At 36.7% G+C, this 20,244-nt stretch overlaps 1 protein-coding gene and 1 long non-coding RNA gene across 2 annotated transcripts in view; one reads left to right on the top strand and one right to left on the bottom strand.

Annotated features, from left to right (window-relative positions):
* Positions 1-6,179, bottom strand: part of DTHD1 (death domain containing 1) — an 81,129-nt gene extending 74,950 nt beyond the window's left edge. Inside the window, exons 1-2 of the mRNA XM_061419877.1 lie at positions 5,771-6,179; positions 3,204-3,816 (exon numbers count right to left, since the gene is read on the bottom strand). Of these exons, the coding sequence (XP_061275861.1) occupies positions 3,204-3,816; positions 5,771-6,041 (884 nt within the window). The 5' untranslated portion in view covers positions 6,042-6,179. The remainder of the gene's footprint in view (positions 1-3,203; positions 3,817-5,770) is intronic.
* Positions 6,180-6,214: 35 nt separating this feature from the next.
* LOC133249440 (uncharacterized) lies at positions 6,215-10,592 on the top strand. Its single transcript, XR_009736958.1, has 2 exons — positions 6,215-6,425; positions 10,349-10,592. It is a non-coding gene; the product is annotated as an uncharacterized LOC133249440 (long non-coding RNA).
* The last annotated feature ends 9,652 nt before the right edge of the window (positions 10,593-20,244 follow it).

Raw genomic sequence — 20,244 nt, 5'->3', positions numbered from 1 at the left:
TTATACAGTAAAGTCATTTAAAAGCTATGCCTGGCATATAGTAAGTACCATGTAAGTTATCCATTGTTATTGTTGTTATTACAGTTATTATTTAGGTGGTCAATTCATCTCTCAGTTTTGCTCACTTCAAATATAAATCTGAAGATTGCTGAAGCTTCTTGATAAATCAAAAACTAATACCTGGATAGTTTTCTAAGTTTTGATGAAAGGAAATGTGTGTGTGTGTGTGTGTGTGTGTGTGTGTGTGTGTATATATATGTTGTCCTGGAATTGTCTAAATGCCATAAATCAAGTGATGATGCTTATTACATTTTTAATAAAAATTGAGAAAATATAAAAGTACTGTGAATGTACATTTAATCAAGGTGAATAGAAACAGAATATTCACAGTCCTCAAAGAACCAATCCAAAAGCTTATTTTTACCTTTGGTTTTACTCTTACTTTCTGTATCATCAGCTTTGCCAAACATTTTAGAATCTTATAGATTTGAAATCAAATTTGATATTAGTTACTTACTAACTGCTTTATCTTTAACATCAATAATTATTATTAAAATAGCTATTAATAATATTTTAGCTCTTTCTATGATCAGGTTTTGTGCTAGACATTATTTCGTTTAAATTCCCATGCTATGGGGTCAGGCATATCCCACTGTCATTACCATTTTATAAATAAAGAAACTGAGGTTTAGAAATTTTAACTTTCTGAAAATTACACAGATATTAAGTTGTAGAGTCAATAAATGAATCCATCTATCTTTAACACAAAAGCTCAAACTTTCTATTATATCAGACTTCCTCAAATCATTCTAAAATGCTGGTTTCATTATCCATTATAAACTGAAACAAATATCAAATATCAAATAATTCAATCTTCACAATAGTGTGAAGATTGAATGAGATAAAATGTTTCAACTTCTTATAATAGTGAATTAACATAAAATGAGTTTTCAATAAACATTAAATCTCTACACAGCTTGCACTTCTTCTCTTCTTTCTATTTCTTATTTCCTACCAGTGACATGACTGAAACATAAACAGTGTCAAAGAGAAATAAGAGAATCTTTAAAAAAGATTTTTTTTTAAAAAAAGAAAAGGATCTTTATAAAATACAGCGTAAATACCCAGTTCTAAAATAATCAGGTTTTAACTATTTTCAATTAATAAATTTAACTTTAAAATGCCCTGTAACACAGAAATCTAAAAAATATGTTGAAATAGAAGAAAGGATTATTTATTTATATTTACAATTCTTAACCCATACAGTGAGAAGGAATAGAAAATTACTCAAGTCATTGGTCTGTTTGAGTATTCTCTGATCATGATGATAATGGTACTTCAGAAAATTAGATACATTGTTTAATGGAAGGTGCAATGATTCTGCCTTGTAACACTTCAAAAATGACTCTCTTCTGTGCCCTGGAAGCCCAACTCAATACACTCTTCTTCCAAAAGACTAACAAAGTAGAGCAAGGAGACCTGTAGATCTAATCAAGCAGATCTAGTCCAGCCACCAAAATAATCATATTGGTTTATTCCAGTGTTGTTTCCCTTTGAGTCTGTATACACTAGGACAACTACCCTGAAAGAGTTAGACTTTTTAAAAAATATTCTCCAGGAAGGAATCACAACAGATTCCAAACTAGGTTTTGTTTATGACACTCATCTTTCTTGGGGCACCATGGCTTCCTAGCCTGAGGAGCTTCAATGAGCAGTCATCTTACGAAACATGCAAGCCAAGCAAAAGTGGTTACATTGCCACAAAGAGGAAATCACTAACAAGAACACCTAAAGGAGGTGTTAGAGGGAGTGGTTCAGCAGTGACTCATTAGTTGATGCATTGAGTCATTTCTGAGTGTGAGGATTCAAAGTGTTAATGTTTTTCTCAAGTGAAATGGGAACCACATATTGACTGCTTTTAACAGTTGTTTTTCAGAAGCATAAGTCTTTCAAACCTGGGGGGTCTTTCATGCCTTGAATGTGCTCCTGTGACATCTATGAAATTGACTAGACTTTCAGACATGTAGGGAACCTCAGAGCTCATCCCTTTCCTTTCATAGATGAGATAACAAAGTCAAAGTGAGCAAAATGACTTGCCTGAGACCATAGACTCATTTGTGGTGTTGTCCTGGAAATGGTATTGTGTGTCTGAAAGAGCACAGATAGGATAAGTGATGTTTGATGGTGTGTGTGTGGTGGAGAAAGTGAGGATTGGTGGTGGTAAAATAAATCAACATAGAGATGTTTAGCTGAGAGTGAAGGTTGGCCAAGCAACAAGGTACTAGACCCTTTAGATGATTTTATCCTTTGATCTTATCAAATAATCCCAGGAAGTATATATAATTTCTACAAATAAGAAAATGGGTCTAAGAAATGAAACAAGTTGCTCAGGGTCACAGAACTAGTATGGAATAAAACAGGAGATAAATTTATGTCTATCTGTCTTCTAAACCAATGATATTTTTATTCCCCATTGTCTTCTACGAGTCTTATTTTTACTGGGAAAATATAGCTTATGAATATTTTATTTTATTTAGAGAAATATGGATTATTATTACCTTGTATAGGGGCGATGGATTCATAAAATAGACCAGTCAATTTCAACATGTTTTTTTGAAGTCATGGGCTCTTTGAAAGTCTGGCGAGAGCTCTAGACCATCTCCAAGGATATAAAGTAGTTGTGAAAATATACATTCAATTTTAAGAATCTCCCGAAGCTTATGCCTGAGCCCTCCCAGAGTTCTACAGACACAGGTTACAGATACATGATGATTTATATTAATACATAAAATAAATGTGAGAATTTGAAAATATACATAAAATAAATCAGAGGCTAGGAAATTCTCTTCTAATATTTGAACTCTGCAGTCTCCTAGTTGTTTTTTCCTCATGACAATCTAAAGAGTACTGATTTAGGAAACTGTCCGTGTTCAGGACAATTGTTCATTTTAACCACTTTCTTAAACAGTCAATTCCTTCTTCCATTAAAGAAGCATTTTTTTTTTCTGGAAGCTGTAAGAAACTAATAATAACAGCCTTATAAATTTTTATGGTAGTAATTTAAACAGTTATTGATTGCTAATATCTTTAGGAGATATGAAATATAGATATAAAATTTTACTCATGTGTAAATTGTTTTATATACAAGTGGAAACACATATAGGTAGGCGTACACAAGCACCTCTTACATTGTATTTACTTACTCCTTTTCCATTATGTTATTCTTTTGCTTTAGACTCTCTGAGTCACTGGGAAGACTATTCACACATTTATTGGAGCTATCACATGTTATTGAGGATGTGGTAATCTCTTCTCTTTGGCTTTCTGAAATCTCTTGAATTTCTCTTTCTGTTGTCTGGATTATGTCATGCAACTCTTCCCTGTTGCCATTTATACTCTCAATAGTCATGTGTTCTATTTGTTTATCATCTTTATTTTCTGCATTATCTGGGAACATTTTGTTCTGTGACTCTTCTTGCCCTGTTACATCTCCATTCAATGATGTATTGTTTTCTTTTTCCACTAATTCTGAACTCTTATGTATTTTATTTTTTTTCAACTGGACCTGGTTTGTGTAATGACTTTCCTCTCCATTTGTGGGAGAAACAGTAGCTGTTTCTATGACATTTTGTTCCCCTCTTGCAGCAATGTCTGTTGCTTTGATATCTTGAATGGTGGACTTTGTCTGCAGTGGAGTACATTCATCATGCATGCCGCATAAATTACACATCTCCTTTTCTTCTTTCTTTAGAAATGTAGCAGTGCTCCCCAAATATTCATTTATTTTCATGAGGCAGTCTATGAACGTAATGGTTTCTACACACACAATACACACAGAGACACATAAAAAGAATAAATACAAAACTAAACCACATTGTTTTTCCACTGACATGTAATAAAGTATGGAGAAATTATCCTAGAAATCTGTAAAGACCTTTGTGTGTGTAAGACCCTTACTAGGCTTTAAAGCCTGTATCCCTCTTGAAGAAGTCATTTGTACAACTGTAATTTTTTAAACACATCTAGAAATTGGGGACAAATTGTCTTTTTAACATAATAGCAAAGAATAAATCCAATTCCTCTTGCTTGTGAAAATTCTTTGAATATTTGAAGGTATCATGACCACCAACCTCCCCATAACATGCTGTCTTATTGAAGTCAACATCTCCCTCCATTCATTCCTCATTTGGTATGATTTGGGGGAAATTATTTTTCTTCTTTGAATGTACTATACAGTTTATCAATGATCCACATATAATGATTTGCCTGAAGTTTAGTGGAATGCTTCAAATAGACTTGGGTAGCAGGCATGCCATATCTACATTATTTCTGCTGATGCAGATGCTATATTTTGTTGAGTACTTTGTTTGCTATTATGATTGAATTAGGTTCACACTGTTCATCCTGCTGGGCTTGTGATCACTGACAATTTTCAATAAGCCTTTCAAAGAATAGCTCTGACACCAATTCTCTGATTGGAACCTGGCTACTCAAGAACTAATAAACCAAGTCAAACCTCTTTGCTCTGGTGTAAACCTCTCATTGTGATCTGATCTGATATAGTCTCTTACTCCATCCCTATTTCTTATTTTATTTTCCTATTTAATCATTCCTCCTCTCCTCACAGCTGGGGTCACTTGATGGCTTCTTATAGGCTTAGCAACTCTCCAATCTTTAAAATTCAACTCTGAACTCAGAAATATGTAATTTAAGGTGCCATATGGCTCAGTGTTTTCAAAGTCATCACTAAAACATCTTCAACTAGTCTAGCCTTATCATTGGGCTCTAGTTCTGACTTTTTTTTTTTTTTTTGTCTTGTATCTGAGAACCAGTCTTTATTTTGAACTCCTCTTCTAGGAGCTGACCTTATTCTCCATGAATAATCACGTCTTCATACATTGCCTAGAATCACATTCAGGTCTCTCTAGAGATTTGATTCCTGTCTCTGAGTTCCAGCTTAGGGTCTCTGGGTCATGCTGCTTTTGGACAGATTTCCCTCAATGTTCACGATCTGCTCTCTAGACTGAATTTTTAACATTATCTGCCCTGGATTCCCAATTGATGAGACCTGCCCACTTGCCTTCACCCCATGTTATTTAGAGTTGGATTTCATGATGCCCATCTTCTTATCTAGAGTAACTGTTGTTTGAGATAATAGGCATTGGATACCACATTCTTCCTGCCATGCTGTACTTAGCATCCATAACTGGGCTTATTCCCAAGAACCTGCACCCCTTTTTATGTGTGTCTTGGGGGTATAATTTCATATTCCATCCCACCCTGGACTTCCCAATATTTTTGCGATTAGCAAGTTCAAGTTTAAATAAGTCTAAAATTAGAATATCATATTTCAATATGGAAAAACTGATCAACCTGCCTCCAACTAAGCCTATATTTTCCTACTTCTAAGTGTTGGATCCTGCTGATAACACCTCTGCCTGGAATGTTCTTTCAACGTGCCCAAGTTCTGGCTGCATAAACCCAATCCATTCCTTCACCCTCAGGTTAGATGCTGCATTTGTCTTAGCAAAATTCTCCACCTGAAAAAAATGTAATCTCACCTGTTTCTGAAGACTTAAGGCACTTCATTTGTACGTCTGTAATGGGACTGTCCTCAATGTCCCTTGTGTTACTGTGCAGTTGTGTTACTTCCCACATCAAATCGTTCATTCTTTATGGACTGAGACCTTAACGTAGCCTCTGTGTGCTCATTAGCCCTCTCAGAGTGGCTAATAAATATTTTTTAGAGAAAGAATAAATAAATACTTGCCTTGTCTCCAGGTACAATGATTCTCTTTGTCAAGCAGTGCGTACAGCTGCTGGCAGGTGGAGCGCAGAGTCCCTGCAGTGTGCTCCAAGAGTTGGTGAAGGGCCCCACTGAGCTCCTGACCCAGAAAGACCACTGTGGCGATCCAAGAGGCCCCACCAGCCCCTTCACAGTGGTCTTCACCCAGAAGCACCTGCGTTAGCATCAGATTTTGTCTCCAAATCTGCTTCAATATATGGCCTAGTTTACCTGAGCCCATGTCTTCTGCATCCATCTTACTCTCCAAGAGTGGAATGTTTCCTGACAGCAAAGCCTAAAGGTTTAGCAAATTTAATCTTGGCTATGGATTTTTTTTTTCTTCTAAAATCTAGGAGATGATCCAAGTCAGCTCGCCAAGCACTTTCCTGCCACATAATAGTTTATTCAGCTTCTGTTGACCAGTGAAAAGTTACTAGGTGACCAAAGGAGGGGCATTCCAGCACCCTGGATGCCATTGTGTACAGAATGGTAAACCACGGGGACAGAGTTAGCTCACACAATCCCACTCGCCATGTAACTTTTACAGTTTTGATATACCGTGGAAGCTCCATACATTTTTCACGTTTTAAGGCAACAAAATGTGGATTCTGTGGTAGGATGAGAAGTATAATAATCAAAGGTAAACTAAGTTAATAACATTGCTAATAATTCTATGTGATACTCTAAAATACTTATGCATGAGCTAATATGTTGTCTGAATTGCTTTAAAATAATCTGAGATTGTGGTAGTGGTGTATAGATGAAATAAAATTAGCTATAGGTTAATAATTGTTGAAGCTGGATATAGTTCCATGTGAGAGTCCTTATGATTATCTCTAGTTAGCATATACTTATAATATTTTTACCATAAAGAATTTTTAAAAATATTCCTCTGCTGGAGCAGAGTCTATTACCACTGGGTAGGAGATTAGTTTAATTAGTGCCTTCTTCTATGGCACATCTGCAGTGAGATCAAGATAGGTACTTGGCCTCTTTCCTCTCTGATAATTTCTCTCTAATTGGATAAAATGCTCCTTCACTAAAAGAAAGCAAACCTGAAGAGTGGCTTTCTCTAACTAGTGAGAAATCTTCACTGTGTATAATTAGAATTCATTCACAGCAAGTTCCCATTGCTGCCTGCCCCTCCATTGGCACATTGTACAGAGGCCAAGGCATTACAGGACTTGATACTGGAGGAGTCCAGGGTGTGAGGAGAAACCCAAAGAAGCCTGCTGCCTCCTCTCTAGGCCCCTCCTTTCATTAGGGAGAGTACAGCACCAGAGGCAGAAGGCAGTACATTCCAGACAGGCTCCTGTTCTCTGGGAGACTCTGAAATGAAATGAAAACTTCCAAAGCACAGCCTGAATTCTGCCCTCCCTCCCATGGGCATTGCCTTGTCTCATCTTAAGCACCAGAGTTCTTAGAGCAACACTCAGAACACCTAGAAGATGAAATGGGAAAATACAGCCCAGTGAATAGGGAATAAAGAGTGAATGCCACCACAGGCCTAAATACTGCCCAAGAATTTTTGTGGTGTGAAGAGGCTGAAGAAAAGGAAAAGAGTGATATGGGAAGGGGTGGTAAGGGTTGGGGTAAAGGTGTGGGCTTATTCTCCAGTGGAAATCTTATTTTTCAGGGACTTCTGTTCCTTTAACTCCTGAAATATGTATGTAATTTGCATATGTTGTGTATATGGCTTTAATTTGATACCAATTCTGAGAACTTTCTGTAGCATTTACTGTGGCCCAGGTACTATCTACATGATGGGAACTTCAGAGAAAGGCAGAAAGATGATTGAAATCAGCTTAAACTGTGTTGAGAATTAGAGCAGAACTGTGAATTCAGAGTATCCCCAAAGCTTTGAGGGGTAAAAATTTCACTCGGATTAGAGGCCTGGAAAGTGAAAGTGAAGTCGCTCAGTCATGTCCGACTCTTTGCTACTCCATGGGCTGTATCCTACCAGGATCCTCTATCCATGGGATTTTCCAGGCAAGAGTACTGGAGTGGGTTGCCATTTCCTTCTCCAGATTAGAGGCCTAATCCCTAATTAGGAGCTAATGTATGAGCAGGATTTGAGCAGCTTTCACAACAGAGGGAAGGGATGTTCCAGCATAGGAAATAATATGATCAGAGGCAAGGAAGTAAGACATGACATTGTATGATAAAAAAGAGGAAAGCATGGCTTTTGAAGAGGGTTTATGAGTCTGGGAAGTGGTAAGAGAAATAATTACGGAGAGTGGTGAAGTTGGAATTGTGTTTTTGCAGACAAAAGAGAGATATTAAATATTTTTGAACCAAATAATTCTATAGTAAAATCTATGCTTTAGGGAGTTAGATGTTTTAGATGGTAGACACACAAGAATTAAGTGACTTGAGAGTCCATGTTAGAGCAGCAACAGTGCAGGCAAAGGAAGGTGATGTTTTGAGAGGAGATTTGAAGTAAAGGAACTAGAACTAGAACAATGGAAACAGTGACAGACTTTATTTTGGGGGGGGGCTCCAAAGTCACTGCAGATGGTGACTGCAGCCATGAAATTAAAAGATGCTTGCTCTTTGGAAGAAAAGCTATGACCAACCTAGACAGCATATTAAAAAGCAGCGACATTACTTTGCCAACAAAGGTCCATCTAGTCAAAACTATGGTTTTTCCAGTAGTCATGTACGGTTGTAAAAGTTGGACCATAAAAAAAGCTGAACACCAAAGAATTGGTGCTTTTGAACTTTGGTGTTGGAGAAGACCCTTGAGAGTCTTTTGGACTGCAAAGAGATCAAATCAATCAATCATAAAGGAAATCAGTCCTGAATATTCATTGGATGGACTGATGCTGAAGCTGAAATTCCAATACTCTGGCCACCTGATGCGAATAACTGACTCATTGGAAAAGACCCTGATTTGGGGAAAGACTGAAGGGGGACGACAGAAGATGAGGTGATTGGATGGCATCACCAACTCGATGGGTGTAAATTTGAACAAGCTCCAGGAGTTGGTGATGGACAAGGAAGCCTAGCGTGCTACAGTCCATGTGATCACAAAGAGTCAGACACAACTGAGCGACTAAACCTGACTTGAATTATAACTTCTAAATCATCAGTTATAAAAAGAGGAACAGAAAGTATTGAAAACCCAGTCATCTATTTACTTGAGAAACATTTCTTGGCCACTTGTATAAAACTGTGCTTGGTAATGGAGTATGATTGAAATGTTTGGTTTAGGTGACTGAACAGATAGTAAACCAAATGAGTCAAGGAATTTGGAGAAAAAAATTCAGCTTGATAGGTAGATCATTTGATTAATTTTGGATTTATCATCTTTTAGATAGCATGGGACAATTCTTTGGAATATCTAATAAATTAGGAGAGGTCAGAAAAATATTGGCATGTTTGAATAGGTAGTGAATGAATCCCTAAAAACAGAAGACTTTAATGGGGAATTTACACCATGTACATTTTAAGTATTGAATAAAACTGATAATGAAATGCTGAATCACTGAACCAATATACATTTATTTCTTTCTAGATATGCAGGAAAATACTCTCTCGGGTCAGGAGGAAAAAAGCCGAAACATTTTGCTTTAGCCTCATTGACATTTGCTGTCCTCAAGTCTAAACTTGTTCTCTGTCTAGCTTCCCCAAAATATGTAATATTGCAAGGTGAGACCTACCACAGGCCACGCTTGCTGTGTTTACTCATTAAAACAAGCATCTGCATGTTCCTGCATCTTGTTTTCAGTTAATTGATGTCACTAACCATGGAAAGAACTGACATTTGCAATCAAGGTTTGTGACACCCACAGAAGTTAACTGCAAAAAATTCACCTTGATGGGCTTTACAATGGATTAGCATCTTCATTGTGGTTACTCATTATTATGACTACAAATACTTTCTCTACTGAGAATTCTTTGCTTCCACTGACATTAAAGGAATTAGTATGCAGTCTTGAATTCATACAAAACATTATGTGGTTGAAAAGACTGCAGTTCTTCATACAAAAGTATCAAAGTGAGTGCAGAGGAAATTCCAGTAAGCAGGACAGTCACTCACTGAACAAGTGAAGAAGTATAACTTTGCAATAGACTGGACAGCCTACTGATGCTAGGCAGGAGAGGACAGTAAAGTTTCCAAGTATACGGAACTTTGCTACTTTCCATTTTGTTTATGGTGAGGAGCTGTGGATACATCAGATGTTAGCAACATTATTAGTTCTGTTATCTGATTTTGTTATTTTCTTTGAGTTTCTACGTAGTTACTGACCCCAAACTTTGGTGCAGTCAGCCCACATTAATTTTTCCCCATTTGAAAACTCTTGTTGAATATCTTTTATCTATTTAGAGCAAGTCCTCACAACTGGATGGTGAGTGGAAAGAGGAGGCAAAAATGATTGTTTTGTTTTTATTTTCCCCAATAACGTACTGTACTGGGAAAATGCAATTAAATATCAGAATGATCAATTTTAAAATGTCTTTGTAAAACAGGTGGTAAAAATCAAAGCTAAGACTTTTTGGTTAAACAATATAGATTTAATATATATTCTATCTCTGCTTTCTCCTAAAATGCCACTGAAGAAGATAAAACAACAGGTAAACTACAAAGGACAAAGAAAATGGTGATAATATGACAGAGAAAATACGTCAACAAACTTTTGGAAGATCAGAAGCAGATGGACAAGTTGTAAATAACCTAATCAAGCAAATACTGTCCCTATATGGTGGAAAATAGACTGGTTCTTGCCGTAGAAGCTCAGGAGAGCCCAGGAATTAGAGGCAGCAAATAACTCTGAACTGAGAATAAAGTTAGAGATGTAAACAAGTTTTGTTCAAATTCCGTTTGGGGAGCCATTAGATACCGAGATCCCTCCTCTCTGCCCCACGTAGCCAGGCAACAGTCTCTCTTCCACCCATTGGAAGCTAGAGATGTTCTCTATGAAAAAACTGCAGCAGAGGCAGGAGGCTGAGCAGAAAACCGGAAGGGAGTGCCATTCTGACCATAACGGTAAAGTGAGATTTTAGAAAGTGAAGTCCCACTCTATTCTGCTCAGGTCCAAGAATAGAGCCAGCAAGGTTAACCTCTCAGGCAGAAGATTAGAAGTTTGTTCTCTAGAGTGACTGAATACCCCAAGAAAAAGGCCAATTCATAGGAAATGTTTAGTGCTCCTCTCCCTTCTCCTCACCCTCTGTAGACTGCCCTGCTCCTGTTAGGTCATTCATGATGAAGCACCCAGTCAGAAGCCCTATGTAATTATGTAAAACCTTCCAAACAGTGAGCCTAATGCTTCACTTTTGAGTATGGAATATCAGTCAAGGGGGTGAGGCATTTGAAACAAGCCTCCTCCATGCTGCTGAAGACTAAAGCAAACACAAAGAACTTGAAATAACAGAGCCAGGACAGGAAAGAGAAGAAAATATCGAATAAATCTATAATTAATACTCAGCATCTAGGATGTGAGAAGATAATGTACCCATACAATAAGAAAAGATTTTCTTAAAAAAAGAGAAGTACTCAGATAATGAGAAAGATCTCATAGGAGTTAAAATACAACAGGAAGTTTTTAAGCTGGTATATAGGTAAACATATCCCAGAGGTCAAACAAAAGACAAAAAGACAATAGAAAAAAGAAAAGGAAGTTAAGAAAATTAATGGTTCAGTCTAAGTGGTTCAATTAATATAAGTCCTAGAAAAAGGAAATAAAAGAAAGAAATTATCAAAAAACTGAAAATTTCCCATATGAAGTGTCTGATATTCCAGACTGAAGAAACTATAGGATCAGAACTATAGATTGAAAAAAGAAGAAAAAAATCATAACTAGTCATATTATTGTGACTATTCATATTACTTTAAATACTATGAATATTCAAAGCATAAAGGACAAAGATACTAATAGCCTCCAAAGAGGCAAGAAAGGTCACATTTAAATCAGAAGGCATTAGACTTTTCAAAATCAACACTCAATTGTGACTTTGATATTCTGAGATTTCCCTCTTTCTAACTCAGAATTCTGTTTTCCTCAAGACATCATTTGAGCCAGGGACAGAAAAAAGAAATGGTAATTATATGATGTGGTGGAGTTACTAGCTAAGGCTATAGTGGTAATCATATCACAGTAAAAAGTACATCAAATCAACATACTGTACACCTTAAACTTACACAATGTTATATGTCAGTTATATTTCAATAAAGCTGAGAGAAAAGACACTTTTTAAAAGTGTGCAGGGGGAGAAAGGGCATCTTTCAGGTATGCAAATATCAAAGCTTTTGCCTCCTCTATACCCATTCTTGGGAAACTACCAAGGGATGTAGCTTTTCCAAAAGCAATGGAGTTTTCACAGCACCAATTATTGTATTGAAGAAACTAGCTTTTGTCCATTATTTATTCTTGCTTCCTTTGTCAAAGATAAGGTGCCAATAGATGCATGGGTTCATCTATGGGCTTTTTATCTGTTCCATTGGTCTTTATTTCTGTCGTTGTGCCAGTACCATACAGCCTTGACGACTGTAGCACTGAAGCATCATCTGATGTCAGGAAGGTTGATTCCTCCAGCTCCATTCTTTTTTCTCAAGATTGCTTTGGCTATATGGGGTCTTTTGTGTTTCCATATGAATTGTGAAAATTTTTGTTCTAGTTCTGTAAAAAAATGTCATTGGTAATTTGATAGGGATTGCATTGAATCTGCAGATTCCTTTTGGTAGTATAGTAATTTTCACAATACAGATTCTTCCAATCCAGGAACATGGAATATCTCTCCATCTGTTTATGTCATCTTTGATTTCTTTCATCAGTTTTTTATAGTTTTATGTATACAGCTCTTTTGTCTCCTTAGGTATATTTACTCCTAGGTATTTTGTTCCTTTTGTTGCAGTGGTAAGTAGGATTGATTCCTTAATTTCTCTTTCTGTGGTTCTGGGAAAACTGAACTGTTAAATTAGAACACTTCCTAACATCATACACAAAGATAAATTCAAAACAGATTAAAGGCCTAAATATAAGACAAGAAACTATAAAACTCTTACAGGAAAATATAGACAGAAAATTCTATGATGTAAATCACAGCAAGATCCTCCATGACCCACCTCCTAGAGTGATGAAAAAAAAAACAAAAAACAAATGGGACCTAATTAAACTTAAAAACTTTCACACAGCAAAGGGAGCTACAAACAAGGTGAAAAGAAAATCCTCAGAATAGGAGAGAATAATAGCAAATGAAACAATTAACAAAGGATTAGCCTCCAAAATATACAAGCAGCTCATGCAACTCAATACCAGAAAAACAACCAACCAAATCAAAAAAGCGGGCAGAAGACCTAAACAGACATTTCTCCAAAGAAGACATACATATGGTTAGTAAGCACGTGACAAAAAACTCAACATTGCCCATTAGTAGAGAAATGCAAATAAAAACTACAATGAGATCACCTCACAGCAGTCAAAATGGCCATCATCAAAAAAAAATCTACAAACAGTAAATGCTGGAGAGGGTGTGGAGAAGAGGGAATCCTCTTGCACTGTTGGTAGGAATGTAAGTGGATACAGCCAGTAGGGAAGACAATGTGGAGATTCCTTAAAACACCAGAAATAAAACTATCATATGATCCAGCAATCCCACTACTAGGCATATACCCTGAGAAAACCATAATTGAAAAAGATGCATGTACCCCAATTGCAGCACACGTACCCTCGTTGCAGCACTATTTACAGTAGCTAGGACATGTATGCAACCTAGATGTCCATTGACCGATGAATGGATAAAGGAGCAGTGGTACATATTTACGATGGAATATTTCTCAGCCATAAAAATCAATGCATTTGAGTCAGTTCTCATGAGGTGAATGAATCTAGAGTCTATTGTACACAGTGAAATAAGTCAGAAAGAGAATGCATATCCAGAAAGATTGTACTGATAAACTTATGTGCAGGGCAGCAATGGAGATGCAGGCATAGAGAACAGACTTATGGACACAGACAGGGAAGGAGAGGTTGTGACAAATGGAGAGAGTAGCATGAAAACATACACACTATTGTATGTAAAATAGTCAGGTCTGATTCTTTGTGACCCCGTGGACTATAGCCCACCAGGCTCCTCTGTCCTTGGAATTCTCTAGGCAAGAATACTGGAATGGGTAGCCATTCCCTTCTCTAGGGGATCTTCTCAACAAAGGCCCCAATCTTATAATAAATCCCTTTCAATACCCTTTAACTGAGATGCACCATAGCTCCTCATGGTGTGAGTTCCCCCTCATTGAAATGAGTAATAAGCCCTGTCTGTTCAATTAAAGGTCTGTTCCTGGTGGCCTTTGGCTGGAGGGCATTGACAGATCCTTGAATATGTGGGTTGGAAAGAGGGTAAGAGGCAAGCATATGTCATTGTCCTCTTAAGTGTTGTCATACTATTTTGTTTTATACACACACACACACACACACGCACGCACGCACATTGAGACAAGCCAAATTCACATATTTAAAAAGAACTGAGGCCAAATCTTAAACTCACTATAGGTCCTTTTGCAATGATATTAAGGCTGACATAACATATTCATGTCAAATGGGTTACTTCATACAGCTAACACATATTTTATTGACTTTATAAAGAGTAATTTATCATTGAAAATGTCTGGAATTCAGTGGCAAGTGTTCAAGAATGAACTTAAGTTAGAAGCAGTCAAATGGGCAGGGCATAATCTTCAAACAGAGATGGAATAACTACCACCTGGTTCTGCCCAATATCAAATACTTCTTCTGGGACACAGTGCCTCTGATACAGCAGAAGGTCAACACATGTTTGATGACTAAGATAATGATGAAGTGTAATAAACAATATATAAGTTATTTAAAAATCATCATATTATTCTAAAAATGTAATAAAAATATTTCTTACTATCATCAAATACTTGATCTGGATTCAAATTTCCAGTTATCTCATAAAAGTTGTAAATGCTTTATTTTTTTACACAAGTTCTAACAATTGGGCTCCACTAAAGGCCCACATAGGCAATTGCTGCTGCTACTCTAAGTCACTTCAGTTGTGTCTGACTCTGTGCAACCCAATAGACGCAGCCCTGGAGTGGGTTGCCATTTCCTTCTCCAATGCATGAAAGTGAAAAGTGAAAGTGAAGTTGCTTAGTTGTGTCCGACTCTTTCTGACCCCATGGACTGCAGCCTACCAGGCTTCTCCATCCATGGGATTTGCCAGGCAAGAGAACTGGAGTGGGGTGCCATTGCCTTCTCCGACATAGGCAACTAACTCCTTGTTAATAATTTTCATACAAATTAAAACAACTGAAAAACGCATTCAAAAATTATGCCAGCACAAAGATAGAAATATAGATCAATGGAACAAAATAGAAAGCCCAGAGATAAATTCATGCACGTGTAGACACCTTATCTTTGACAAAGGAGGCAAGAATATACAATGAAGAAAAGACAATCTCTTTAACAAGTGGTGCTGGGAAAACTGGTCATCCACTTGTAAAAGAATGAGACTAGAATGCTTTATAACACCATATACAAAAATAAACTCAAAATGGATTAAAGATCTAAATGTAAGACCAGAAACTATAAAACTCCCAGAAGGAAACATAGGTAAAACATCTCTGACATAAATCACAGCAGGATCCTCTATGACCCACCTCCCAGAGTAATGGAAATAAAAACAAAAATAAACGGGACCGAATTAAACTTAAAAGCTTTTGCAAAACAAAGGAAACTATAAGCAAGGTGAAAAAACAGCCTTCAGAATGGGAGAAAATAATAGTAAATGAAGCAACTGACAAAGAATTAATCGAAAAAATATACAAGCAGCTGATGCACCTCAATTTCAGAAAAATAAACGACCCATCAAAAAATGGGCCAAAGAACTAAACAGACGTTTCACCAAAGAAGACATACAGATGGCTAACAAACCCATGAAAAGATGCTCAACATCACTCATTATCAGAGAAATGCAAATCAAACCACAATGAGGTACCATTTCACGCCAGTCAGAATGGCTGCTATCAAAAAGTCTACAAACAACAAATACTGGAGAGGGTGAAGAGAAAAGGGAACCCTCTTACACTGTTGGTGGGAATGCAAACTAGTACAGCCACTATGGAGAACAACATGGAGATTTCTTAAAAAACTGGAAATATGACCGAGCAATCCCACTGCTGGGCATACACACTGAGGAAACCAGAATTGAAAGAGACACGTGTGCCCCAATGTTCATCACAGCACTGTTTACAATAGCTAGGACATGGAAGTAACCTAGATGTCCATCAGCAGATGAATGGATAAGAAAGCTGTGCTAAATATACACAATGGAATATTACTCAGCTATTAAAAAGAACACATTTGAATAAGTTCTAATGAGGTGCATGAAACTGGAGCCTATTATACAGAGTGAGTAAGTCAGAAAGTAAAATACCAATACAATATATTAATGCATATATATGGAATTTAGAAAGATGCTAACGATGACCCTACATGTGAGACAGCAAAAGAGACACAGATGTAAAGAACACTCTTTTGGACTCTGTGGGAGAAGGCGAGAGTGGGATAATTTGAAAGAATAGGATTGAAACATGTGTATTACCATATGTGAAATAGATCACCAGTCCAAGTTCAATGCATAAAACAGGACACTCCAAGCTGGTTCACTGGGACAACCCTGAAGGATGGGATGGGGAGGGAGTTGGGAGGCAGGTTCAGGATGGGGGATACATGAACATCTAAGGCTGATTCATGTAAATGTATGGCAAAAACCACTACAATATTGTAAAGTAATTAGCCTCCAATTAAAACAAATAAATTAATTTTTAATTATGCCAAAAAAATGGTGCTAGAATAATTTCCTCATAAATTTTAAGCTTATCTTTCATTTTTGTTATATTTATGTGTTAATGAGAAGTAGCAGCAAAGGAGTTAATTCAAACTAAGTCACCAGATTTGAAAACTATAGCCAACATATTTGCAGAGATCATTTCATTCCTTTGTGTTTAAGTAAATTCCAAAACTTTACCAACTGATTGAAGTAACTATTGATTTTAATATGGTTTTTCATACCTGAAGGTTTAGTGTTGAAAGTTCTTATTGGTGACTTCTACAGTCACTATATAGCAAAAATGGTTTGTTCAGGGTGTCAGGAACTGTGTTATTCAATTTTTTGGTTAGTAAAAACTCTTCTTTTAGTGGCCTCTGAAATTACTATCAGTGTTTGAATTACAGCTTACAACCTTTCTCTGTTGAGTCATTGTTGTGTTTATGAAAACTATGACTCTATAGAGTCATGGGCCTATGACATGAAACCAATGAAGTGAACTTTCATGAGAAATGAAAACTAGACAGCCTTCTTCTCTGCCAAAATTTTCAGAGACAGATTTTCAAACGAGGGTGTGCCAGGTGCATTGCTACTGTGTAGTGTGTGGTATCCCAGTTTAGAACGAGTTTCTATACCTTCCTCAAGGCTCGATTTCTACCAGGGTATAATTAGAAATTTGAGATGTAGTTCTGGTAAAGAGAAATAAGAAGTAACTGAAAGAAGAAAAGTAATATTTTTAAAAGAAAAAAAAGGGAGGGTCTGATATATGTTGACACTACATATACCCTTTAAGTTCACCTCGAGTTTCCCCCCTCTCCTCTGGACAGTCACAAGGAAATCCACCAAAGGAACAGATCTGTGCTATTCTAGACATTACCTCCACAGAATGTCCTTCTACCCACACTCTGGCATCTCTTACAGATCTTATTCCTAGACTTATCATTCCAGAACTCATCTCTTTGAAAGTAGAATTATCATCAGAAGTCTTATTTCTTACACTGCAAAAATAAATTTACAAGAAACTAATTCTTCAGCATGAACTGCACCCTCAGCATCATGGGCACTTTTATAAAGTGGGGAAAGGATACTAAGAGGCTTCCAATTTGCTGCTTTTCAGAAGTAACTGAACTCTTTGAACTAAATTTGCCTGAGCTGGGACTGCTTGAGGATCTTCCCCAACCAGTGTCCATCAGTTACAGTTACATGTTGAATCTTCGTAGGTCTTTGTTGCTCAGAAGTAAATTTTATTATAAATGGAAATTATCGAGTTCCTTAGAACCACAACTTTCTCTCCACTTAGACTATTGTTATCTTGACATATTTGATCTTATGCAATCAACTGCTGTGTCAAATTATTTGTATCCACTACAGGTGTTAACCAGGTTCAACAGCAGAAAAGTGTTACCAACTTTTCTATTTTGCTTCACTTCCCCTCTTCATTGCTCTCATCAGTGGGTTCAAGGCACCCTAGGATCTCGGTGAGTGGCAGCAGGTGGGAGGAACAGCCATAGCTGGCTCTAGGCAAGCATTTTTATTATGAAATAATCACTGGCAACTTCTTTTTGGCCCTGCTTCCCACTCACCTCTCCCTTTCAGCATATCTTCCATGTTGTTCTTTTTCTTTTGCTGCCTTGAACCATCTGCCAAAAATCACTTGGATAAACCCATTTGCACTAGAGTCTTGGCAGGACTGTGGGTTTCCTCATCAGCATTACTTGAATTTTTTAAGACTGAATCTGTGGTGATAAAATTGAAGCTTCTATGGAATGTCTTTCCGGGTACCTCTCAGCCTAAGTGTTGGGTTTGTGCAGTGAAAGGCAGTCATTGGGAACAGTTCTTTCTGTTTTTCTGAGCACTGTCAGAAATGCATCTTTTTTTTAATTTTTAATTTCTTTATTTATAAATAGCTATAAAATTTTAAGGAAACGTCATTTGATTTTTTAAAAATTGAGAACAAAAATGAATTCTGCTCTCACAAAGGGTTCATTCTTTGTTAGGACACAGATGAGCCAAGATTGTACCACCTTTTGAAGATGCTGTTACAGTTACTGGTAGACCCAGATAACAGCCCTAATGTAATCCCAGGCTCCCATATTGAATTAAATCTGATCTAGGTTATTTAGGTTACATACTGCATAAATTCCCTCTCTGTGTCATTTCTCTGTAAAGAGTGAGCGTGCTTCAGTTTTCTGTATAATATACATTTATTTTTGGAGCTCATTAAAAAGGTTAGGAAATTTAAATAGGTCTAGTCAGTAGACAAAAAGCTAAAGCTGAAGTTAGAAATACTCTCTGTGGTATTATCTAACACAAGATGAGAGTGTTTTATTTATTTATTTTTTTAACTCTTGGGTGCTATCTACAAAGACATTAAGAGTGCTGTTTGAAAAGTAGGTCTTAAAAAATCAGGTGTGTGTGTGTGTTTGTGTGTGTGTATGCTGCTTAAGAATGTTAGTTTTGCTTTAAAAGCAAAACTTGTAATAAATAATCAATGCTGTATGCCATTTTTCCCCTTTGTCTTCCCCACCACCTCTCTCATACTTCCTTTGGCTGCAAATACGTGATTGTAATCTCTTCTTAGTCTAAAATTGATTTGTACTTTTCTAATGTTTATGTTGCTTCTAGAAAATAAACCAGGTTATTGGTTTATTTGGGGGGTTAATAATTTAATTGCATTTCAGTAAAGATGCTATATAAAGTCATTTGATTATACAGGATAGTACAGTAAATCAACACCTCTGTATTGAAGTGGGTTCCTTGGGTTTTGAAGGAGTTAATTCCTCAGTGCCTTATTCATGTACTAAGGAGGACTGGTAGTTCTAGGAGAAATATGCCCGAATGATCAAGATCAGAGGACTTCTCTTATTTCAATGTACAAAGGAAGTAATGTATTCATCCCTGAAAGAACTGAGTTCTCTGTTTGGGTACTTTTAAAAAGCCACAATTTCATCTGTTAAATCTTCAAAATGTTAATGATAGCTTAGAATAGTAAAAATGGAACCATTTCTAAAGAATTGATAATTACTAATCCAATAACTGGAAATATAGGGGCCTTCAGAGTTTAGCTTGTGCAGTAAGCTGGAAGATTTTTAAATATGCATTTTCTACACATTCATTAAGAAATCCTACTTTTTCTGAAGTACTAGACTCCCAAATATTTTTTTGTATTTCATTTTACTCTCATTTCAGCAACAAGCTGTAAGCATAATACCTGGAAAACAATCTTAACATTCTTAAGAACCCAGAAAGTAGAGTGCTTCAAGGAGAGATAGCAGGGGACATGCTAGGAATTTTAAAAAACAAGAAACTGTCTTTAATATGCTTTTTGGAGAGAAGAGGTGATCCATGGTAGAGCTATTTTTGAATATACAGGAGATTTTTACAGAAGTTGAAATCTTTATCAACTTTTCACAAAGGATGAAATAGTGTATTTGCATGACCTTGAAGACTAATGTTTTGAGGCATTACTTAATCCAACAGCTGTGGCAATACCCTTTTGTGTGATACAAAATAAACAAAGAAACAGAATATAACATGGGAAGTGAATTTATGAGAAAGTCTGCTGTGTGAACACAGCTTTGGCTTCCAAACAGGTTAACTATTTCAATGTGGTAGTGGTGATATCCTCCCTACAATTTAGCTGTGAAATTTGGGTCAACAGTAGATACTGT

Source organism: Bos javanicus, chromosome 6, assembly GCF_032452875.1.
Source record: "Bos javanicus breed banteng chromosome 6, ARS-OSU_banteng_1.0, whole genome shotgun sequence".
In the NCBI taxonomy this organism is placed as follows: Eukaryota; Metazoa; Chordata; class Mammalia; order Artiodactyla; family Bovidae; genus Bos; species Bos javanicus.
Note: the sequence above shows the minus strand (reverse complement) of the source record. Positions and strands in the feature narration are given on the sequence as shown.